Raw genomic sequence first — 24,532 nt, forward strand, 5'->3', positions numbered from 1 at the left:
CTTTGATAAATGTAAACTAATGCGAACCTTACAATTAAATTATTAATTCCTTCGTATATTATTGGTTTAAGTTGTCGAAAATTAATATTTCAATTGTAAGGTTCGCATTAGCATACATTTATAAGAGTGGAGAAAAGTATATGCATTTTTTAATAGTTTCTTGAATATGGCTCTTTGAAGACGAAAAAGCATAGATTTTCTTACAAAATGACTGATAACTAAGAAACTAATCCAAATTTTTGAAAAAGAAAAAAAATACTTCTTCATTATGTCAAAACACAATTATGTGCCGAGTTTCGTGCCTGGGCGAGGCTTATGGGGCGATATATTGTGATTACAGACAGACACACACACAGCCGCGTTTATTATTATGTATAGATAATTTTGTATTTTACCAGAAATAATTACATATACGGTTTTCTATCTAATCGACAGAGATGGAAATAATTTTGATATTTCTGCTGCCTACTATGCTGAAATGTCCTGAAGTCATACATATGGTGGTGCGAGTGATTTAATGTCTGCTGGACAATTATTATTATAATTTATTACATAGAGAACTTTGACAATGTTGCGGACATCTCTTGAAAGGTACTATCACAGGAGAAACCACAGGAAACAGCTAGTCTATGTATAAAAGTCTAACGTAACACCAGAAAAGGAAAGCTTTTCTATCGTCCCGTAAGGGCGATGGCTCAAGGGACAGAGCGTTCGCCTTCCAATGTGTTGGACCGGGTTGAATCCCAGCGATAGCTGTTCGATTCCAAATCCGAACCGGCTCGCACCGACCGCAGTGACGTAAAATATCCTCAGTGCTTGACGGATCATGGGTTAGAGTGTCCTTGCTATCAGGCTAACAGTGGGAGGTTTTCTTCATCGCCATGTAACGCAAATGCTGCTTTGTTCCATCAAGAAGTCCTCTACGAAGGCAAATTTCTCAAAAGGCTTGATCCAGAAGTTCCCTTGTCTTCTGAATAGGGTTCAAAATTTCAAGGATATGGAGTTGAACATTAGTAATCGTAAACCCGAAATCAGGTCTGCTGTTCTTCGAGGGTTATAAAACAATATATCAGTTACATTAAAAAAACGAACATTTAAATCATTAATAAACTGCAAATAGTATTTTACACTTAAATAACCTAAAGAATGAATTTCAAGAATCAGATCAGGAGCAGTAAATATGAGTAGAATGTTATCATTTCCTTTCATTTAAACAACAGCCAATCGAAATACAGAAGATTAAAATGTGAGTGTTTAAAAAAGAAATGAACGAGACACATTTATTATGATTTGCATAACTTTAAAGTCCCGCAGTGGACTCATCGTTAAGACACGGTTCCCAGCAGATCACCGAAGTCAAGCATCACTGGCTGCGGTCAGTGTGCGGGTGGGTGACCACTTGGATCAGTCTGCGTAGGGACCGAGGGTGTGCGGTATTGGTCCTCATTAAACTGTACTACCGTAAAGTGCTCGACTTCGCGCGTAGGTCGTCGGGCTACCGAAGCGGGGGTGCCATCCCCTCTACAGAAGATCAAAATTATGATGGCATGCCTTCGGATCATCCTCAGGGATGTTTCCTAGACCGTCGCCAATAGCCCATTGTGCAACTCTAGTGCGACGTAAATTAACAACAACAACAGCATAATTTTAAAACTCATATTTTCTAATTTGGAGTTTAAAAATATTTAAAAAAATGAGAAATGAAAATTATTTGCCATCACAAATTCGAAATGTGAAATTATGATGAAATTCCCGCGCAGCGTTCGCAATAACGAGCGTTAGAGCCTAAATATTAAGCGTCAATTTCGTTATGTCAAACTCTTAATGCTTAGATATCAATTTTTCAAAGAAACAAAAAATTATTTTAATTACAGATTAGAGGGATGTTGCATGGCGTTTGTATTACCTTAATTGTCACGGTAAACATATTTTCTACCCCTTAGGGATTCTATGATTTCTGATAAATATTGGCGCATGTGCAGTATATCTCTAATGGCGTTAGAACACTCAGCAAAATTTCTCTATTATCATAATCATGCAAACTTTAATTTCTGATGTGTCACTTTTAAGTGTCGTCACAGAATGATATAATTTACAGAATTATATAATTTGTTATTAAAATAAGTTTTATTTATCTAAATTACAAAAAAAATAACAATTTTAGTTGGACCGTGGTAGCATAGTCGTTACAGAATCAGATGCAGGTGCTCGTAAAATATGTGTACTCAAAAGTCCTATGGGCTATCACTGAGCAGTACCATGGTTGAGGGATCTGGAGAAAATTTCCTTCCCCTTCAGATCGGTGACATTAAGGAAGTGGCCTCACGAATGAATGGTGTTGCCATCTATCAGTGGGCTTCTGAGCGAAGACGAACTTTCACCCATGCTGTAGTCTCTAGTCAAACGAAAGGTGCAACTTCCTGGCTTAGTTCGCAAAGGCGAGTTTGATTTGTCTACTTGTCTTTAGAAACAAATATCAAACAAAACTTTAATTACTCTTTTTAACAAATTCACCTTTTTATCGTAAAATTAATTGCTTAACTATGGTCTATCCTCTCAGTGACTTTAAGTAATCTGTGTGTACTCTTCTTTGAAGTAAAATTATTTGATTTGACGGACCATTTGTTGACGAGTGTGACACATTAATGAACAAGGCTGACTTTGACCAATGTTCTTAATACTACGAATTCTGAAGATCCTGGCATTTATTACAATTAAAATAACAGTCGTTAACTTTTATTAGACGTTTTTATTACTTGTAATTGTGAGAAATTTCTTTCTATTGTTTATTGAAAATCGAACCTTCAAAATTTCTCATCACATCACCCTAATNTTGACAGACGATTTGTTGACGAGTGTGACACATTAATGAACAAGGCTGACTTTGACCAATGTTCTTAATACTACGAATTCTGCAGATCCTGGCATTTATTACAATTAAAATAACAGTCGTTAGCTTTTATTAGACGCTTTTATTACTTGTTATTGTGAGAAATTTCTTTCTATTGTTTATTGAAAATCGAACCTTCAAAATTTCTCATCACATCACCCTAATCGAAAAGTAACTTCCCTATGCACCCTTTTTCAGCAACAATTTTAACTTGTCCCCAGTTGGGCTCAATATGGGGCCTATAAGAATATGCACCGAGGAACCAATATTGGGATGTATAGATTTTTTTTATATTGATCCTAAAATGGACTTTATAGGACCTATACTAGCTGAATTACAAGGACAGCCAAGCTATACCACCCCACGTTCAAGAATATTTTATACAGGGAATAATATATATGCTGCTTTTTTACGAATACTCAATAAAAATGATTTGTACATCTTTAGAAAAATGTTCTGTTTACCAATCACTTAGGATAATGTCTCTGAAATATTAAAAAAATACTTACCCACCCTAGACCTGCAAGGCATGTCAACCGGATTTGAAACTTTCCGTATCCTGCTCTTTCAATCGCTTCATCGATTGTAAATGTCTGGCCTAAAATAAATTACTCTTTCAGTAAATAATTTAAATAAATTGAACTTCGCGAAAGGAAAGGAAATGGTATTTGAAACAATGATCTAGATTAGCATTGAAGATGTTCATGCTGGCATGCATTTTTTTAAACAAAACAAAATGAAATCAAATGAATGAAGTCAATATCAGACGTGCGAGATGCAATGGCTCAGGTGATAGAGCGTTCGCCTTCCAACGAGGTGAACCGGCTTCAAATTCAAGCGATGGCCGGTCGATACGATTTCCGCATCTGTCTCGCATGGACCACAGTACTGATGTGAAATATCGTCAGTGGTAGACGGGTCATGAGTTAGAGTCCCCTTGATGTCAGGCTAACCGGGGAGGTTCTCGTTTTCCTCTCCATGTAACGCAAATGTGGGTTAGTTCTATCAAAACGTCATACACGAAGGCAAATTTCTCTCAATACTTGATCTAGAATTACCTTGTCTTCTGGTTTGGGTTCAGAATTACAAGGAGACAGTGTTGAACATTAGTAGTCGTAAACCCAAAAATTTAGTTTGGTTGTTCAACGACGGTTATAAAATAAAATATCTGACTTGCTTTACCTTGCAAATCTTGGACACACTTTTCCTCTAATTCAATTCCTTTCATTACGATTTCTTTCTCTAAATTCCGTTCCAATTCATGAACTTCCATTTGTATTTATTCTTTATTCTTAACTTCTCACTTAAACGGCATTTTTAGACGTATTATATATATTTACCGTGCGATCTTTACTGAGATGTAACTTAATAACGCTCGCATAAAGCTCCAAAACAGCTAAAAACAACAGCGATTCTAAAAAGTAGTAATAAAAGGTTTCATCTGATGTGTGTATGCGTGAAATCCAAATGTCTACTTTTACAGAGCATTTTGAATCGTTCAGCAGTAATCGAAGTTATTATTTAGCAGCTAAACTTACACATCATTTTTTAGTACACGTAATAAAATCTGGGTGCACTGACAAAAATGACTTCTTAAATATCGGTGTATACTTCGATGTATGATGTTCTTTATATATTTCTCCTTATATCATATCAAGATAACTGTCGTCTTACCGTTCTATGATCATCTGCGTGAAAATCACATGATTGTTTTGTTGTTTTCAGACAGCTAGGGAGATTCATATATCCCTAGCTGTTATCTTAAGAAAATTAATAAAAACTATAAGGGAATTTACCTGTAAATTATTTATTTACCTCCATTTATTGATATTTACCAGTAATATTTATTTAAAAATTCTTTTTTAATATTATTCTGTTTTTATTTTGTTTTTGATTATTATCCAATATTTAAGTCTATAAACTTAACTAAAAAAATAAATGAGTTGCATTTATTATTATGATAATATAATAAAAATGCAACTTATTCATATATCATTTATCATATTATGTTACAGGGGGCGGGGGGACAACTTGCGGCTCTTTGAAGGATTATTTGTGGCATAAGGGACCCATATNATGAGTTGCATTTATTATTATGATAATATAATAAAAATGCAACTTATTCATATATCATTTATCATATTATGTTACAGGGGGGGGACAACTTGCGGCTCTTTGAAGGATTATTTGTGGCTCTCGATAAATTTACCCAAGTTCCCTTTTCATTTTTGTGCCATTATATTTTAAAAAATTATTATCGTTCCGTATGCGTTTCAAAATGCATTTTAAATTACTGACAACAAATGTGAAAGACTAAGTGCAACGTTGTAACTAATTTCATTTCAGTCCAAGGTAAGAATGATATGACTCATTGAAAACTGCGCGAACGAACCTAAACAGTGGCGCAATGGTTCGTAATCGACCGACTCCAGTGCTCTATCACCAAATTTTAGTCCCGCAGTGGACAGATCGTTAAGACACGGTTCCCAGCAGATCACCGAAGTCAAGCATCACTGGCTACGGTCAGTGTGCGGGTGGGTGACCACTTGGATCAGCCTGCGTAGGGACCAAGGGTGTGTGGTATTGGTCCTCGTTAAACTGTTCTACCGTAAAGTGCTCGACTTCGCGTGCAGGTCGTCGGGCTACCGTCGCGCTACGTTTTGTTTTGCCGCACAAACACTATAAGACTTCAATACTTGAATTTACGATAGAAAAATACACAGGGAAATGACGGAATGAAAAAAAAAATTAATTTCGATTATTTAATCGATAATTATTAACTGTTGAACTTACAGTAAAAAATACCACGCGGGCAGATCTGCTGCCGGCTGAAATACAACAAGAGAGTTGAAGTTTAACGTGCTGAGAGATTCATTCATATTTATGAAGTAAACATGAGTTTTTTTTTAACTCTAATTTGATTGATTTAAGTGCTTTGTTATGAATTTTTTTCTCAGTTTGTTTCCGCTTTAAATGTTGACTATTTTTCCATTGCGGTAGAAAAATTTATTTTCTCTCTGTAGAAGTTTATTTTCTAAGCTTGTACTAACAAAACAAAAAAAAAAGAGGGAAGAAGTGAGAGAATAGAGGCTGCCAGTTTAAATCTCAACATTTAAATTTTTTTTTTTTTTTTTTGAAAATAGAAAAACTTAATACAGGAAAGATAAAGACCGTCTTCTTTTAGAACAATTATAAGTCTCGTAAATGATAAATCTATATTTCGTTTATTTCTCTTGATCGGATCAAGCAATATTTATTCTTTAGGTTTACTTTTTTCTCAAGTACTGATGATTTTTTTTAAATCAGAATAATCGATCATTTTGTTATAGCTTACAAGTTGACAAAATGTTCTTACACAAAATTACGATAATGGTATAGTTTGTTAGCAAAATGTTCTATATTTTAATGGAAAATATTGGAGTCTAAAAAGGAAAAAACATTGATAAAGGAGATGAAATTATGAGGAATGATGAGCTGAGCGAGCAGGGGATGGAACCTACTACTTTATGTAGAAATGTGTACCCTTAACGCAAGCAACTAAAGTATATTAACTTTCAAATTCTTAATAATTAATATTTATAGAATAATAATAATCAATGACAATAATATTAACCAATAACTATAATAAATAACTAGTTACACTATTGCTACATAACCTCCTTGGAGGAAAATGTTTAACAAATTTAAGTAATTAACCAAGTAGTAGTAGAAATAAGAATTTAAATTAAAGAAGGATATAAAAATTAAGTTTAAGAAAAATGCTACAATGGTAATCTATGTTTATATATATATATATATATAAACATAGAGAGAAACATAGAGATATAATCTCTTCATCAGCTCACACGATTATATCCGCAAAAAGTAGTGATATTTGCGGATATAATCGTGTGAGCTGATGAACGGATTATATCTTTTTTTTTATGTGTCAGACAGTCACAGAAAGTCAAAAAAAATTAATTAAATAAACGCAAAATCCAAAGAATATGGGGCGATTGTTGACTTTAAAAAGAACTTTTTCTCCCCTTAAAGGGTGATAAAAATCACAAAATGGTTTTTGCTACGATATGATCTTATTATATTCGTGAAATTTCTGAAAGTTTGATATTTGAAGCTATAGTACACAGCCTTCAGGGCCAGTACCGTTTTTTTTATTAGCCTTTCTCCCAGAGGTAAGTGTTTTTTTTCTTCTTTCTGTGGATTGGTAAAGGTGGATAATTCACGTTTGCATTTTTCTTCTGACAGGCACAGGACGCTAAATTTATTTTCGGTCCTATTCATTTTGACTTCCAACGTAACAATAAATCTACGCTAATGAATTATAATTAACAAACTAATTTTCCATTTCAGAATCAGGAAAGAGAAAATTAAACATTTCTTTATTAAAATATTAAAATGCATTCAAAAATTATTTTATTAGGCCATTTAAACTTGCCACGTCTTCTAAAGTTTTTTTAAACATTCCTTCATTATCCAGCGATAAAGATAAAATTTTGTTAATTTTTTAATTGTTTATTTTTTATTCGATTGCGGCCATCACCTGATATTATTTTATACGTTGTTCTTTTTTCAAGATAGCGACTCATTTTGTGGTATTCCCTATACTCTTTAAACTGTTTTTTTTTTCCTTTTTAATTTTATGAAGACGGCAATTGTTTATTTAAACTTCGCCCGGTATTCTCGACACTGTTGCTTTCTTTAGGGTAAATGGTAATTAGTATCGATTATTTAGATTGTTGTTTTAAGATTACCAGCCATTGCCCGGTATTCTCGAAACTGATATTTTTCTTAATCTATTTTAAATGTGAAATTCGTTGTTTCCCCCAGAGGGAAGAAAAATATTTCCCTATTTTGAAATCGATTCTAGCCTTAATAAAAATGCCGGCAGTCACCATACTTTGTTTATCTTTCCTTGTCTGCGAAAAAAATAAAAATTGACTCCCGAAGAGAGGATCAATCTAAATATAATCCTCCAAGCTTAGATCTTATTTCATTTAAATAATTCTTACCTAATTCATTGCCCTATTTTACAAATGAGCTGACGTCAAATTCATTTTGCTTTGCGCCACCTTAATAAATTTAAAATGTGTTTTTTATTGAGTTAGAAAATGTTACTCATTCACAATTTTTTGGGGTTGAAATATAAATTTTTTATTATAATCCAAAAATAAAAAAATGCTTTAAAGTTAAATTTTGCATTTTTACCATTTTTCCAGAAATTGGAAACTGGTATTTATTTATTTAACTTGCCAATACTTTGCGATTTCGGTTTAATATCAGGAATTGGCATCTTTTTCTATTCTTTTTCAAAATATTTATATTTGTTAAGATTTTTAAAAAAAAAAATAATGAAAAAATCCTTTATTTTTTTAAAAATTTAAATTTAATGAGCTTAAATTCGAAAGCTTTTGTAATTTTCCAGTTATTTAGTAATTAAATAATAATTTAAATTATTATTTTATACTTTTATTATAACTTAATCATTTCGGAATACTGGAAAAACTAGAAAATTGAAAATTTCAATTACCCGTGTTTACCTTTTAGTTATTAATATTTTTTTTTTACCACATGATAAAAAAAATAAATACGACAATATGTTTTGGAAAAATAGTAGGTACTTTCTTTAAATCTTACTAGAGCTGCACAATGGGTCTGGGGAACATTTTTGAGGATGATCCATTGAGGATGATCCAAGACGCGCCATTACAATTTCGATCCTCTGCAGAGGGAATGGCACCCCCGCTTCAGTAGCCCGACGACGTGCACGCGAAGTCGAGCACTTTACGGTAGAGCAGTTTAACGAGGACCAAAACCGCACACCCTCGGTCCCTACGCAGACTGATCCAAGTGGTCACCCACCCGCACACTGACCGCAGCCTGTGATGCTTGACTTCGGTGATCTACTGAGAACCGTGTCTTAACGATAAGTTAACTGCGGAACCTTTTCAGGAAGCGATAACATTATTTAATATTTTCAGAGTTAAAAAGTTTAGTTCTTTGCTTAGCAAAAATAAGCAACCGAAACTGTTAATTTTTTACAGAGGAACTTGTCGCTTTTTTACGTTTACATGGCCTCAAATCAAAATAAATATCCACGACGAATCGGCATGCGCTGAAAGTATTTTGTTTTTTTTATAATTTATGATTATATTTTTCTCAACTATTTGCACTTTTTTCTATCATGAACGACCGAGAAAAACTTCCAATTTTCTGTTGTAAAGCTGACATTTTAGAATCCGTAAAAAAATCTAGAACTATTATCTTTGTTGGGGAAACTGGAAGTGGAAAAACTACTCAAATTCCTCAGGTATTCTTTTTACAATTATGCTAATCCATTTTGGGAAGTACTTATGCATAACTTTAATTAATTTCAAAATATTTGTATATGCTGAAGAGAGCTGCGAGCCAAAAAATGGCTGCAAAGTCTGAGATGTCTCAAATATTTGTGTAGACTCTAAGTTGACTATGAATTAATATATTTGCATTAAACCCCCTTTTATTGACTGAAAATATTAACACTAGGACTGGTCGATGTTAAGATTGTAGTAGAAATAAAAATATTGACATCACTTATTATGAAGTCAGCATCAGAGGAATTATGCAGTTAAAAAAAGAAAGAATGTTTTTATGACACTTTGATTCTCAATTACAGTCACATATGAATTCATCATGTCAGTGAGACGCATTTCGGGGAGATTCCCGTATCCTGATCTGTGGGAGAATAATTGAAGCCTTGCCAACTTCCGTGCTATGACCAGCGAGAAACTAAAAAATGAAAAAACATCACAGAGAGGAACAAACTCGAAAGGTATAACTCGCAGCCGCTCCCAAGGCAAACATCTTCATTTAAGAAAAAAAAAATTGCAAGTTTGAAATCTATTTGGCAATTGTAGTTGTCACACAGATTATGATAAGGAAATATCCCCTGTATTTCTATGTTCAATCAATCACAATAGAAAAAATGTGAGCAAAGATAATAAAAATCACCTCAGTAATCGCTGTAGAGTTACAGTCAGTTAAATGCTCTTTGTGTGAGCTTGCGGTCATCGATGTCTTATGAGTTTTCGCACGTGAGGATGTCAACATCGATGCATTGTTAGTACACCATTATTTAATGAGATTTGAAGAAAAAAGGAAACGCCTAACCAAGCAACAGATCAGCAATGATTGCATAACATCAATATTTCCTAATGCATCGATGTATCACTCCACACAGTTTTAGTGTACACTGAACAAGTTGATTTTATGAATGTTTACAGAAGTTAATTTAGATTAAATATATATATTTGTTACGCATATACTAATTAAATTATTTTCCTACAACAAAAACTATAAACTAATAAAAGAAAAATATTATGCTGCTAAAAAAAATTATTAATGGAATAACATATTTGTTCTGAGGATATTCACGTATCGGTACCTGTTTCCAATAACTACTAATGTCAAAGAGATATTTTTAACTCACAAAAGATTAGGGGGAAAAAAGGTTTATCTCGGTGGGTGGCAACAAAAGATGAGATGGCTCAGAATCAGACTCATTTACTGTAAGAAGGTCTTGGGTTCGCATGGACTCGGACTCATTATAAAATTTCCTTGCATTTTTTGTACTTTTGAATAAATATTTAGTTTTATTACTTATAAAAAAAAACAATAAAAAAAATTGCATTGATATCCTACTTCTATCCAATGCTTTTTCTTTGTAAGGCTTAAACTAATTGTCAAATTACTCATATTTAGCTTGAAAGTTTGATTTTTCTTTTTGAGTGGCAAGACCATAAAATTTGGCTTTTACTTAACAAATATCTTAGGCTCTTAATGATCCTATTTGTTTCAGGCTCAAATAAAAAATTTTGAGCTTGGACTTCTCATCTCTACTGTCCAAACTCATCTCTATTGACTACAAGTTGAATGAACATTCAGTTAATTTCCTTTTGGGATTTTTTATATTGTTTTCTTGTAGGCCACTGCTTTAAGGTTGCCAAAACTTTGGTATAGATTTATTTTGGCATAGGTGCCAGTATAGAAATTCTCTTTTTTGTTTTGCCTGACTAAGTGTAAAAAACCAAATTCCAATGTTTTTCCCTTTTCAGATTTGGAAATGTTAAATTTGGCAAATTTTAGTTGCAAAATATTTTCATTTTGAAGTAAAGAAAAATTCATAAAATTATGTTTTATTTTATTTATTTATTTAATTTAGAAATATCTATAAAAAGGTAAATAAACAAAATTACAAAATCTATGAGTTATTTGCTATTTTATTTTAACTTCTTTTAAAACCTATTTACTACTTAAATTTATAAAATATTCTTTTTAATAAATTAGATTTTTTTTTTTACTCAATTTGTGACCAGCTTTTTTTGCAATGTGATTCTGTTCTTTTAAAATTTGACATATTTATTTTCAGTATCTGTATGAAACTGGTCTTCATCGAAACAAGTGCATAGCAGTTACTCAGGTACCAAATTTCAGTTTGAGTTCCTATAACTGAAATTACCATTTTTATATATTTCTTTAGATATTTATTGAAATTATTATTTTATTTAATAGAATTTATGTACATCCATAATTTCAGATATACTATTTATGCTATTTATTACTCAAGCCTTACCAAATGTAAACCCCCTTCTTTTTTTCCCTAGCCTCGGAGAGTTGCAGCTGTGCAAATCGCAAAACGAGTTGCCTTTGAAGCTAAGACAGAAGTTGGTGCGACAGTAAGAATATTTTATTTTTTATTGAAGAATATTTTATTACTGCCCTAAAAAAGCTGTTATATCTTGCTTGCATTCCAATTTTTATGACCGCATTTCTTATTGTTTTAAGGAGTTTCAAATGTTGTATGCTTAACCCTATTTAATGCAAAGTTTTCCATTTTTATGTGTATCAAGTTTTATATCTTTAGAAAATTATATGAAATTGGATAATTCCTTGACTTCTACTGTTATACTGGGGTCCAAATATTGAAAATTTTTATAAAATAAAACACAAATGCATTGTTCTCCCTAAGTGTTTTTAGAAGAGCGTCTTAACATTTATATATATTTATATATAGGTTCAAAATGAAGATAAAACAAAGGAAAATTACAGACATATGAAAAGGGGGGGGGGGCGAAAAATAATAATAAACAACTAGGGAAGAAAAAAAGGGATAATTTTTTTTTTAAAAATCCAGAAAATAAAACATATAATCTTTTCATCAGCCCACACGATTATATCCGCAAAAAGGAGTGCTTTCTGATATTGTATCAATGTAGCCAAAGCAAAATATATTAATACAATAGTGTGAGGACCACNTGTGTGTGTGTGTGTGTGTGTTTGAAGCTTGTAAAAAATGCTTTTAATCTGTTATTCTAGGTTGGATATTCAGTGCGATTTGAAAATGTGACTTCTGCAGCTACTAAGATTAAAGTAAATAACATTTTGTATTCTAACTTATATATTTTTCATGATGTATTTCTAATATTATCATTTGATGTTAACATTAATTCTTATGACAGTATATTTAATGACCACTATATTTTAAAGGTACACACCAAACTTTGATTACTCAAAATAATTGAGATTGAGCCTATTTCATATAATTAGGGATGATTGTATTCCGGATTTTTCTTTTCGAGGTCTAAAAACTAGAAGCAGGGCATGTAATTTATTCATGAATATCGGAAAATTCCGCTTACCTCAAGACCATTGGTTCACGAACTTTTGCGAATCAAAAACTTACGATCCGATTAAATTATGAAAATTTTGATGAAATCTATTAATGAGATCTTTTCCTATATGTGATTCTTCCTTCAATTTGATTCTTTTGATTTGGTGGATTTTGAGCAAGACGGGAATCTGCTAATATTGCTATTCTTATTCGCACGTTTTTAATATCAAGCTACGCATTTTCAATTTGTATTCACATGATTTAAAAATTCAATGTCACAATTTTTATTTTTGAGCTTTTTAAAATCCAACATCGCTATTTTAAAGTCCACTGTCGCAACTCATATCCTTGCGATTATAAAATTCAATATCATAATTCTTGTAAGAAGTAAGTTTTTTCTTGAATCCGTTACTATTGAGTTGTGATATTCTTCGTAAATAAGTAATTTAATTATAAATGTTTGCTCAAAAAATTATGTTAAACATGAAACAAGTATGGTACATAAATTAAGTATGGTACAAATTTTATTATTTTCATTTTGTTTCTACTACTATCATAGGGAAGATTTTGCAAATCAATAATTTTTAAAATTTTTTGATTGTAATTAAAAATTTTCGGGGAGGGGGATGTAACATAAAAAACTTCAAACAATCTTTTTATGTTATTCCTTTTCTGAGTATTCTTTTCTTAATTTATTATTCAAAATGAAATGCTTTCTCACGCTTTTAAATTCACATCCTGTCCTTAAATCTATTTTTGGCTCAAGTATACATTAATTAAATGAAAGACTTTTTGCTCTTTGTGGGAATTGCGCGACCTATTTAATAAACCAATTACAATTACTAAGATTTCCCCTATTCCCTAAAATGAAACATTTTACCGATTTACTTTGCAAGATTTTCCCTAACTTATATCGAGGAGCACAACTTTTCATGACCACTTTTATAGCTGTTTCCTGTCTAATAATTATCTATACATAATAATAAACGCGGCTGTGTGTGTCTGTAATCACAATATATCGCCCCAGAAGCCTCGCCCGGGCACGAAACTCGGCCCATAATTGTGTTTTGACATAATGAAGAAGTATTTTTNTATATATATAAATACAGTATGTGTAAAAACAAAATAAAGGCAAAAAAAAACTAGCAAAGAAAATTTCTCACACTATTTTATTGAAAACAATAGAAAATTTTAAAAAAGAAAATAAGGAAAAATATAATAATGACTATCAAAGCTGACGTCGTTAGTAATTTTTAAATTTTTCCATTAGTAATTTTTTTTAAATAATCTTGAAAATAATGGTTCTCCTTTTAATTTTTACAATATTGAAGGTGAAATTAAAGAAACAATTAAAAATTATTAGTTTTTGTTTTCTTTTAATAGGACTAGATCGAGACCTAACTGAATTGCCCAAGTTAAGCTTTTCTACTTTAAGATGACAATAACTTTCTTACTTTCCTTTTATTTTCTTCTTTCTGTGCATTAAGTGGGGGTGTAGTTTGTTTGTGTAACTCAGTTTGGTTAAGGAATTTCAGAATGTAGTGTGCTTTTGTTTTGGCAAAGGAATATTTTTAAGTAGATTTTTGAAATTTGTTTTTTCTTTTGTAATTAGTTTATGTATTTAACTTTTGTAATTTCTTTCTCTCTTCCTAGACTTCTTGCAAAACCTTTGGGGTATAGAGAGAGCAAGATTTAGACGTTTTTCGTGCTCTCTCGATAAAAAAGGTTTTGTGTTTTTATGACTTCCGGGGCTGGTGACCCTTGACGACGCCAGCTTCGGTTGTCATTATAATTTTCATTATTTTCAAAGTTTTCTTTTTTAAAATTTTCTATTGGTTTCAATTTTCTTGTGGAATTTCTGCTGCATTGTGCAGCTTTCCTTTGTTATTGTAGTTTTTGACTGTTTCTTACGTGATTTTTGATTTCTCTTTTAATTACAATTGTATTAATATATTTTGTTTGCTTTGGCTTTATTAATACAATATTGGAAAGCACGCTTTTTGCTGATATAATCATGTGAGCTAATGACAAGATTATATTGTTTCCTTATTTGCTTTTTGGCTTTAAAATTTTTTTCAAATTTATTATTCATTAATAATTTTGCTTCTCTTTGAAAATTTTTTATATTTCTTTCTATGTCTTCATCATATTTTTAACTTATTTATATATTTGTCCTACTTTAAATTTATTAAGTTTTTTTTAACATAAGTGTGAAATCCATATTATTCCCTGCACATATTTAAGTACTAATTGTAATTACTAATTGTGCTCTTACGATTGCAATTTTGCAAGATTTACCCTAGCTTTTGAGAGCTAAGAGCTTCGATTTTGGTTTATTCGGCTTTATTCTCTCCATACGATGATTACTTAATAAAAATGATTGCTATATGTGTGTATATATGTAATAACAGGGCTCCAACCCTGTTATTAGTGTTGTATTTAGCTTGAAATAATTGCAGTCATAAGCCATCAGACGTTCTAAACAGGTTTATTCAAAGGTAGGCTGGTATTGCTAACAATTCACTTCCCCACTCCTGCATAGGAGGGGGAGTGGACAAGACTCCGGACAATCCCGAAACAGCTTATCAGGATCACATAACTATTGGTTTCAATTTTCTTGTGGAATTTCTGCTGCATTGCACAACTTTCNCGTTTTCGTGTTCTTTTCATGTATTTAGCATTTTAGTTTTTTTTTCTTAAGCGTTGTAGCTATGTAATTTCAAACATCCTCAAGAGCTATAACACATCTGCAGCAGAACTGGATATGAAGACAAAATTGCTGGACAGGAACACTTTAATTGTCCACTAATCTTCAGATTTCCTGCTATGTTTTAAAAAACTTTATTTGTGAAAACCTTCAGCGTGGCGGACAGCTGGCCGCCTTAGGCGGCTAGTTAATAATAAATTTGCACCCTCCTTCCCTGCCTAAGACCTGTTTTAATCCTTCCACTCGGCAACAACGTTATACATATATATATATATGTGTGTGTGTGTTTAAAAACAAAATAAAGGGAAAAAAAAGAAAAGTAGCAAAAAAAAATTTCTCACACTATGTTATTGAAACCAATCAAAAATTTTAAAAAAGCTGGCGTCGTTAGGGGGCAGCAGCCCCGGAAGTCATAAAAATGCAAGTAATATTTTAAAAAATTTGGTTTTTTCTGAACTGTCCAGAATTAATAAAATTTGCAATAATATTGAATACTTTCAAGATGCCATTAGTAATTTTTTAAATAATCTGGAAAGTATGGTTTTCCTGTTAATTTTTACTATATTAAAGGTAAAATTAAAGAAAAGATTAAAAATTATTAGTTTTTGTTTCCTTTTAATAGGACTAGATCGAGACTCAACTGAGTTGCCCCAGTTAAGCTTTTCTACTTTAAGAGGGTAACAGTTTTCTTCCCCCCCCTTCTTTCTGTGCATTAAGTGGAGGCATAGTTTGTTTGTTAAATTCAGTTTGATTTAGGATTTTCAGAATGTAGTGTGCTTTTGTTTTGGCAAAGGAATATTTTTAAGTAGGTTTTTTGAAATTTGTTTTTTTTTTTTGTAATTTATGTATTTTACTTTTGTATTTCGTTTTTGTATTCTCTTTTTCTCTCTTCCTAGAATTCTTGCGAAACCTTTGGGATACAAAGAGAGCAAGATTTAGAAGTTTTTCGTGTTCTCTCGCTAGAAAAGATTTTGTGTTTTTATGACTTCTAGGCTTGTAGCCCCTGATAATGTCAGCTTCAATTGTTATCATAATAATTTTCAATGTTTTCTTTTTTAAAATTTTCTTTTGGTTTCAATTTTCTTGTGGAATTTCTGCTGTATTGTGCAGCTTTCCTTTGTTATTGTAGTTTTTGACTGTTTCTTACGTGAATTTTTGATTTCTCTTTTCATTACAATTGTATTAATATATTTTGTTTGCTTTGACTTTATTAATACAATATTAGAAAGCACGCTTTTTGTGGATATAATCTGGTCAGCTGATGACGAGATTATATCTTTTCCTTATTTAGTTTTTTGACTTAAATTTATTTTAAAAAATTTTTTATTCATTAATAATTTTTCTTCTCTTTAAAAAATTTGTATTTTTCTTTCCATGTCTTCGTCGTATTTTAAACTTATATATATATATGCAAGTGTCAAAATATTTATTTTAAAAATATTTACAACACTTGTGCAGACATTTTGTTTATAGACTAAAATTTTACCTGTCTTGTTGCCATTGAAAGTTAGTATTAATAAAAACCTATGTATCAATGCTAGGAATATGTAACTATTTTCTTCTAACACTTCTTTTAAATTAATTTTCTGTATTCTATTATTTGCTTTTAATTTATGTATCAATAATTTAATATTATTTACCTTTATTTTTAGTATCTCACAGATGGTATGCTGCTGAGGGAATCTATTACTCACCCTTTATTACTTGAGTAAGTATTAAAAATGGTTCATTACATTTCATATGCATCAACTAATTTCAGTTTCTGAATTTCAAAAACCTTATAATCAATTTCATTTTTATCTTTTCATTTTTATCGATTCATCATCATTGTAATTTTCTTTTTTGATTTTTAATAAACAGAATTTGTCATTTTAAAAGAATTTTCCATTTCCATGTGAAGAATGTTGTAATAAGATTTTTTTCTGTTACATTCATGTTATAATGCAGTTTTTAAATTAACATAATTTCCGTTTTATTATATATATTTTTTTAATATCTACTGATGGAAAATTCTTTAAAATACAATTTTCACTTTGATTTATTTATGATGTAGATAAAATGCTGTATATAAAGAGTTAAATTTGATAAATTAATTATTTAATATGTTTTTTAATATTTTATAGTGATTGCAATGTATCTTGCAAATGGTTTTAATTAGTATAATAAAAAAATTTCTGAAACCAAACTAACAAAAGCCAACTTCCAGTGTATCCCTCTTCTGCCAATTTGTGCCAATTCTAATGCGTTTAATTTGGAACAGGGCGTTTAATTTGGAAAATTGCCTGACTGTGAAGCCAATGGCTGCCGGTTCGAATCCCGCTCAGGGCATGGATGTTTCTCTCTATGTGTTGTTCTCTACTGTGTGAATTTTACCCACTCTATAAAACGGGTATCTGTGGCAGTGTGGCGTGGGTAATGTTGCTCGCCTCCGTGACTTAGGTTCACAGGTGCCCACTGGGTAACGTTAAATGAATAATACTTCTGGCATCTTCCTAGGCGAAGGACGTAAAAGTTCAGTGCCTGCCGTTAGAAAAAAAAATTATTGGAAAATTACATTAATGTGATAGAGTGATTCCTATTTTTACCATTCACAACATATTTCACAATTTTATGAATTTTATCAGATGACCAAAAATTTATTGTGCTTAGTAAGAGTCAATCAATTAATAGAACAAAATCTTCTGAGTCTTATCTGACTTAACTTCTCATTATTGCAGCCTATGATTATTTATTTATACTATGTTATGGTTATTTATTTACTTAAACATCAAATAATTTTCTATAAGACTATTTATTTTCTTTAAGAAATAATAAAGTTACATATATTTTTCTAAGTATTTTTTCAAAGCTAATTTGTTTCTAACCTGTTTCAGTGAATTGTATTTTATAACTTGAATAATCATTTGTTAGTGAAATTTCATATTTTCCGTCACCAATGTTTCTAATGCTGTAAATGAAGGAACATTTGAATAATGATTTAAGGTTAAACATATATTTATTTTTTGAAATTATTGATAGATATACAATAAATAACATGTTTTATACACACTTTCTCTGATTGTTACTTAGCTATGAAATAATTATGAAAATTTTCTTCCCTATTCTATCTAATTTTCAATTATAATTTTTTCTTCTTGCATTACATTTTGCATTTTAACATTCTAAATGTCAGTAGTTCTGTTAAAATATTCTCATAAATGTGAATATTTCAAAATATGTGTAATAAACATAAATTTCCATTTATTTTACTTTGAAATCATTTAAGAGAATCTTTGATCACTGTATGCTGTTGTGATTATATTTTTTTTTCGTTTTATAAAAAAAAAAAAAAAAAATTAAATTAAATGTATTTAAACTAAATAATGCATGGTTTAAATATCTAGACCCACAAAAGTTCATATTTTATAATGGCCTATTAATGTAATATGTAATGTGATGTTTCCTAATAAAAAATTGTTTTCTGATAAAATTTTGAAGCTTTTTTTCTTTTTTGATCTTGTATATGAGAATTAACTTTTTTTTTAAATGTTAAGAATTGAATTGATGGTCATGTTTTTAATTTAATTTTTTTGAATGATAGTAAATAATTAAATTAATAAAAGCAGTCTTCACTGTAAACGTTAAAACACAATAGATCTTTACCGATCTTGCAACATCTCATTATTTTTTGTAATATTATTTGTTTATGCCTGTTTCAACAAATCAAGAATTAATTTGATTGTGTGTAAATTCATTATGTTTCATCTTGGACTAGTAAGTTCCTTCTTTGTTAATGTAATTTACTGATTTTAAAATAACAATATAGTTAGTTGAATTATTTTTGGAATAGTAAATTGGATTTTGAAACTGTAAATTTTTTTCTTTGTTGGAAATATAACTTATTTTTTCTTTTATAGTTATAGTTTTGTTATACTAGATGAAGCTCATGAAAGAACTTTAAGCAATGATATTCTCCTTGGTACAGTCAAAAGTGCTCAGAAGTTAAGAAGAGAAAAAAATTTGCAGCCTTTAAATGTATGTTTATAAAATTAATAGTTGTTTCAGTTATTGAAGTACTTTGTTAAATGGAATAACCAATCATTTGTATATTCATTTTCCATTTATTTAAATGAATACTCACTTTGTTTTGAGATCCTTTTTTCTTTGGATTGCCGAACTTAATTTGTGTGTTAATAGGCTTTTTGACTGCATCCATAAAAGTTGTAGGAATTAAAAGGCTGTTAGTGTAACAATTACAAGCCACATTTTTTTTAATTATTCTGATTAGAAATTTATTTTAACAAAAATAAATATAACAAGTCTTATTTTTTTAATGTTTTATTGCTGTTTTTTCTTTCGTCCAAAACTATAGTTTAAAAAAAAAACAAAAAAAAAACAGCTTTTTAAATATTCTAAGCATCTTCTATTATCACTAAATATACCAACACTTTACAGTATAATACAACTTACAATAATCGGTCTTTTGACTGGTTATGGTATGTTTAGTGTTAAAACATTAAACACTATTTTGCACTAATTATTAACACTAATTATTTGCCAAATTTCATTATTCTTTCCTTTTAAAATTTATAAACTTAAACACCAGTTTTTAAAAATGTTTTTGTTATTCAATAAGTTCTTCAAATATAGTATTTTAGAATCATGAAGATGTTTTGCAAGACGTTGTTTGAAGACATTCACACAAGTATTTAACACCTTTAAGAGTATTGAATTAATTTCTATTTATGGATCTCAGGAATACCTAATATTCTGATTTATAGGCCTCAAGTATAAAAAAGAATGTCACTTCTTTTTAACTACCAGAAAAGTTTTACTTTTTCTGGTAATTTTCCAAGTTTCAATTTGTCTACCAGAGCTTTTCTTAATTGATCTTTCTTTCTCCTTTTACTTATTATTCATAATTTAGATTAAATTTTAATTTCTAAATCAGTTTTGTGAAATTTAGTTTTTTGCTGGAGAAATATCAATTATATTATTTGCTTTTTGGTTTCTACTTTCCAAACTGTTGTATTTACTGAAAAGTATAAACACATTGTAATGCTAGGATTTTTTTTTTAAAAGTGGGTATTGTGTAACTCTTATCAATTCAAAGGTGAATCACATTTAGTAGCATATTTAGTAAACATTATTTTCTCAAGTCTCCTTTATTAACCCAAGTCTTTAATTAAATTTACTATAAAATGATTTTTAATATAAGGTTAATTTAAGCTGAAGCATTTGTTGTGGCAACAAATAGTTAAAGTTATTTTTTTAAAAAAAATTATTCAGCGTGTCTATGCGTGTGCAAAACGTCCACTCTAAGTTTATTAAAATAGTATAAAAAATGGTGTTCAAGACATCTTCAAAAACTGTTACTATCTACTATACATATGTTTCTTATCAAGTCAAATTTAATTAAGCCGTAAAATATTGGAATGGTAATAATTATTAATGGTTAAAATATTAGAATGGTAATAATTATTAATGGTTAAAATATTCGAATGGTAATAATTGGTAGATTATGTAATAATTTATTACAAATAACTGCCTATTTTAAATGTAAAATGGTTTTGTAGTTTTTTCATTTTCTTTCCAATCTTAAGAAACCTTTTCTGTGGAAAAGCAGGGCCAGTTTTTGGGTTGTAAAATAAGAAATAATAGTTGTAAAGAGTATAAAACCTTCAACTTATATATTTTTTTAAATGAATGATCAAGCTTTTTGAATTTGGGAAAAGTTGTATTAAAATTTCATTATAGTAATAAACTTTCTCCTTTAATAATGAAGAAAAAACTATTTTTTTAGCAAAAATAGCAAGCAAGGAACTATCTTATTGCAAATGATTAGTAAGTTTAGTATGATATTTGTAAATGATAAGGTTTTAGGATGGCTTAGTTTGTTAAATGAACTCTTTCCAATGAGATGAGAAAAACTTTTTTTTTCAAACAAAAGCAGCAGGTAAGAAACTATCTTTATGTATTGCAAATGTTTGTATTGATGTCTGCAAATGATAATGTCTTAGGATGGCTAAACGGGAAAAGCGAAGTTTTTCCAAGGAGATAATTTTATCTGAAATTGCGATTTTCATTTTATGTACTGTTGATATGCTACTCCGATCAATAAAGAAAGTCAGTAAATTTTAATTTTTTATCCAAAATCTGAGAAAGTCGGAGAGTATGCTATGGCAATTCTCTAGTGTGCAATTTTTCGGATTTCCTCATTGGTTTAAATGTTTTTGATATGAATATCTTTCTGTTATTATAAACATATGAGAAGCAAGCATTTATTATTGCCCTATGTTTGCCTTTTTTATTTCTCCCTTAGCTTGACCAATCAACACTGCTCTGTTGATTCAGAATATTCTTTAAATGACATTTTATTATTGCTGGAATATCCTCGATATAAAATTCTGCTTGAATCTCTATTAGAGATAATTTACAGTGCTAATGTAAAATATCCCTAGCGCTAAATAAATAATTTGTCAAAGTTCCTTATCTTGAATGGTTTTTATGGTTTCCTTTCTTGTGTAATGCAAAGGAGACTAATCACATTAAAAAAATCGAGTTTGATCTGGGAATTCAGCTTCCTGGTGTTTTTAAAAGTTTTAGCTTCGTTTTTATGCCAATTCTTAGTCTTATTTCTTTTAGATAATTGTGATGTCTGCCACTTTAGATTGTAAGCAGTTTTCAGAATACTTCAACAACTGCCCATCTTATAAAATACCTGGTCGATGCTACAATGTAGATGTGAGTATTAATTTTTATATATATTTGCTCTTTTTTTTTGCAGTAAAGTATTGAAATGTAATTTTGAATCAGATATTAGATAGCCCATCTCAGGGGTTTCTGCTGCATTTTATATAAATCAATTAACTTTGACAAACTTATACTAAATATTTATTTCATTTAAAAGTTTTCTGCCTTAAAGCTTTATAAATTGGTCTTAAACTGCTACAGCATATTATATCTAAAGCTCAGCGTTCCTTTTTTATTCATACATTATTTTATTTTTTGCAATGATAAATGTAATAATTCTTAAATTGCAGCGAAACTGAATGAACTTTTATTCTATTATAGATTTACATTGAAGCTATAGCAACTCTTTGTGTAATGCCTAAGTAAAGATAAAGCAAGCATAAATTGATGTAGAAATGTGTTAAAAATTTCTTTTTCTTAATTTGGTGAAGAACCTATTCATTTTATTTATTATTTTAGATATTACAGCCTACAAGGAAACAATCTGGTTATGTTGATGCATCTTTAGCCACCGTCTTCAAAATACACCAGAACGAAGAGAAGGGGTACATTGTTATTCTTTTTGCTAAAATTATGGATCTTACATAGCTGCCAACTGTTCTGATTAAATTGTATTTTATCCGAATATTTAGCTCTGTTCTGATTTTTTGGTATTCTATAGTTCCCTCCTTACGCTAATTTCAGAGTGTGTAGCGTTTCTAAAAAGCTCTTAAAGGTGCTTATTTTCGTATTTTAAAAGCCCTTGAAGGTGCTTTTTTCATTGGGTGTTTTTAAAAGGTGCTTAATTTTCCCTTTACCATGTTGATTTTTGCCATGTATTATGCAAAAAGACACTGTTCACATTGTACTATTCAATGTTTTCACACAACCAGATTCGGCGTACGGTAGGTTAGTAGCGCATGAAAACGCCATTCGTTTTTACTTGATTTAAAATTTCATTATTTTTGACAATTGTCAAAAACTATGCCAAATTTTTTTTTCTAACATGGCTGTTAAAACCGGATAAACAGTCAATTGTCAAAAACTTGCCAACCCTGCCTAATTATATATTTTTTAAAGTGCTTACAAATATTTTTGAGTGCTTAAAAGGTNTCTTTTCCCCCCAAAAAAACGAAATTACTTTCTGAACAACCCAATAGATAGCCCATCTAAGGGGTTTCTGCTGCATTTTATATAAATCAACTAACTTTGACAAACTTATACTAAATATTTATTTCATTTAAAAATTATCTGCCTTAAAGCTTTATAAATTGGTCTGAAACTGCAGCATTATTGTTACAGCATATTATATCTAAAACTCAGCTTTCCTTTTTTATTTATACATTTTTTTTTTTTTGCAATGATAAATGTTATAATTCTGAAGTTGCAGCAAAATTGAATGAACTTTTATTCTATTATAGATTTACATTTAAGCAATAGCAGCTCTTTGTGTAATTCCTAGGTAAAGATAATTGATGTAGAAATGTGTTAAAAATTTCTTTTTCTTAATTTGGTGAAGAGCCTATTCATTTTATTTATTATTTTAGATATTACAGCCTACAAAGAAACAATCTGGTTATGTTGATGCATCTTTAGCCACTGTCTTCAAAATACACCAGAATGAAGAGAAAGGGTACATTGTTATTCTTTTTGCTAAAATTATGGATCTAACATAGCTGCCAACTGTTCCAATTAAATTGTATTTGATCTGAATTTTTAGCTCTGTTCAAATTTTTCGGTATTCTAGCACCTTTTCACTCCTTATACAGATTTTCTTTCAACTCAGGGCGGGTCTGAAAACTAAAAGCTGTGCATGTGATTTTTCTGCCAATGTTACAGAATTCTGCCTATCTCTAGACCATTAGTTCGCGGATTTCCACGAATCAAAGACTTACAATCTGAGGAAATTTTTAAACTTCTGCTAAATTTCTTTAACGAGATGTTTACATACATATGATTTTTTCGGCAATTAGATTCTTTTGGTTTTGCTGATTTTCACCATTTTGAATATTTGGAATCTGCTAATATTGTAAATCCCACTCATGCGATTTTAATACAAATAATCAGTTTTCTTGTATACCCGATTTAAAAGTTCCGCTTAATGATTCATATTCGCACAATTTAAAAATCCTATATCACAATTCATATTCAAATGAGTTTAAAACCCAATGTCGGGATTTTAATAACAAACATATGTTTTCTTGTTCATATGTAATTTATAGACTACGTGTTGTGATTCATATTAACGCGATCTAAAGAGTATGCCTCATGATTCGTATTTACGAAATTTAAAAATGCAATACTGTAATTTGTATTTCCGAATTTTTAAAATGTTATATTGCATTTCGTATTCATGCGATTTTGAAATTCAATATCGCAATTCTTGGAAGAGATGAATTTTTTTAAAATTAGTTACTAAAAAAAGTGATATTTTTCATTTGTAAGTAATTTAATAAAAATTTTTAGTAAAATATGAAACATGTATGATTTATAAATTGATATCTTGATATTGAATTTTTGTGCATAAAATGTTCATTTTGTGTCACTATTACTCCTGATTGGCTTTGTTCTTCTATTT

The 24,532-nt window shown here is 30.0% G+C and overlaps 2 protein-coding genes across 5 annotated transcripts in view; one reads left to right on the plus strand and one right to left on the minus strand.

The window, feature by feature from the left end:
* Positions 1-4,279, minus strand: part of LOC107439093 (synaptic vesicle 2-related protein-like) — a 36,509-nt gene extending 32,230 nt beyond the window's left edge. The window contains exons 1-2 of one of the 2 annotated variants that reach the window (XM_043047338.2): positions 4,073-4,219; positions 3,310-3,488 (exon numbers count right to left, since the gene is read on the minus strand). The gene's annotated coding sequence lies outside the window, so the exon portion shown is untranslated. Of the gene's footprint in view, positions 1-3,309; positions 3,489-4,072 lie in introns of both variants that reach the window. The other variant, XM_043047339.2, reaches the window with a different exon arrangement.
* Positions 4,280-8,910: 4,631 nt separating this feature from the next.
* LOC107439097 (ATP-dependent RNA helicase DHX33) overlaps positions 8,911-24,532 on the plus strand; it is a 38,207-nt gene continuing 22,585 nt past the window's right edge. Inside the window, exons 1-8 of one of the 3 annotated variants that reach the window (XM_043047335.2) lie at positions 8,911-9,197; positions 11,295-11,345; positions 11,530-11,601; positions 12,242-12,295; positions 16,896-16,951; positions 19,140-19,257; positions 21,868-21,966; positions 22,435-22,520. In XM_043047335.2, the coding sequence (XP_042903269.1) occupies positions 9,072-9,197; positions 11,295-11,345; positions 11,530-11,601; positions 12,242-12,295; positions 16,896-16,951; positions 19,140-19,257; positions 21,868-21,966; positions 22,435-22,520 (662 nt within the window). In that variant the 5' untranslated portion in view covers positions 8,911-9,071. Of the gene's footprint in view, positions 9,198-9,559; positions 9,699-11,294; positions 11,346-11,529; positions 11,602-12,241; positions 12,296-16,895; positions 16,952-19,139; positions 19,258-21,867; positions 21,967-22,434; positions 22,521-23,501; positions 23,588-24,532 lie in introns of those variants that run through there. The other 2 variants (XM_043047336.2, XM_043047337.2) reach the window with 2 other exon arrangements.

Source organism: Parasteatoda tepidariorum, chromosome 5 (genome assembly GCF_043381705.1).
Source record: "Parasteatoda tepidariorum isolate YZ-2023 chromosome 5, CAS_Ptep_4.0, whole genome shotgun sequence".
In the NCBI taxonomy this organism is placed as follows: domain Eukaryota; kingdom Metazoa; phylum Arthropoda; class Arachnida; order Araneae; family Theridiidae; genus Parasteatoda; species Parasteatoda tepidariorum.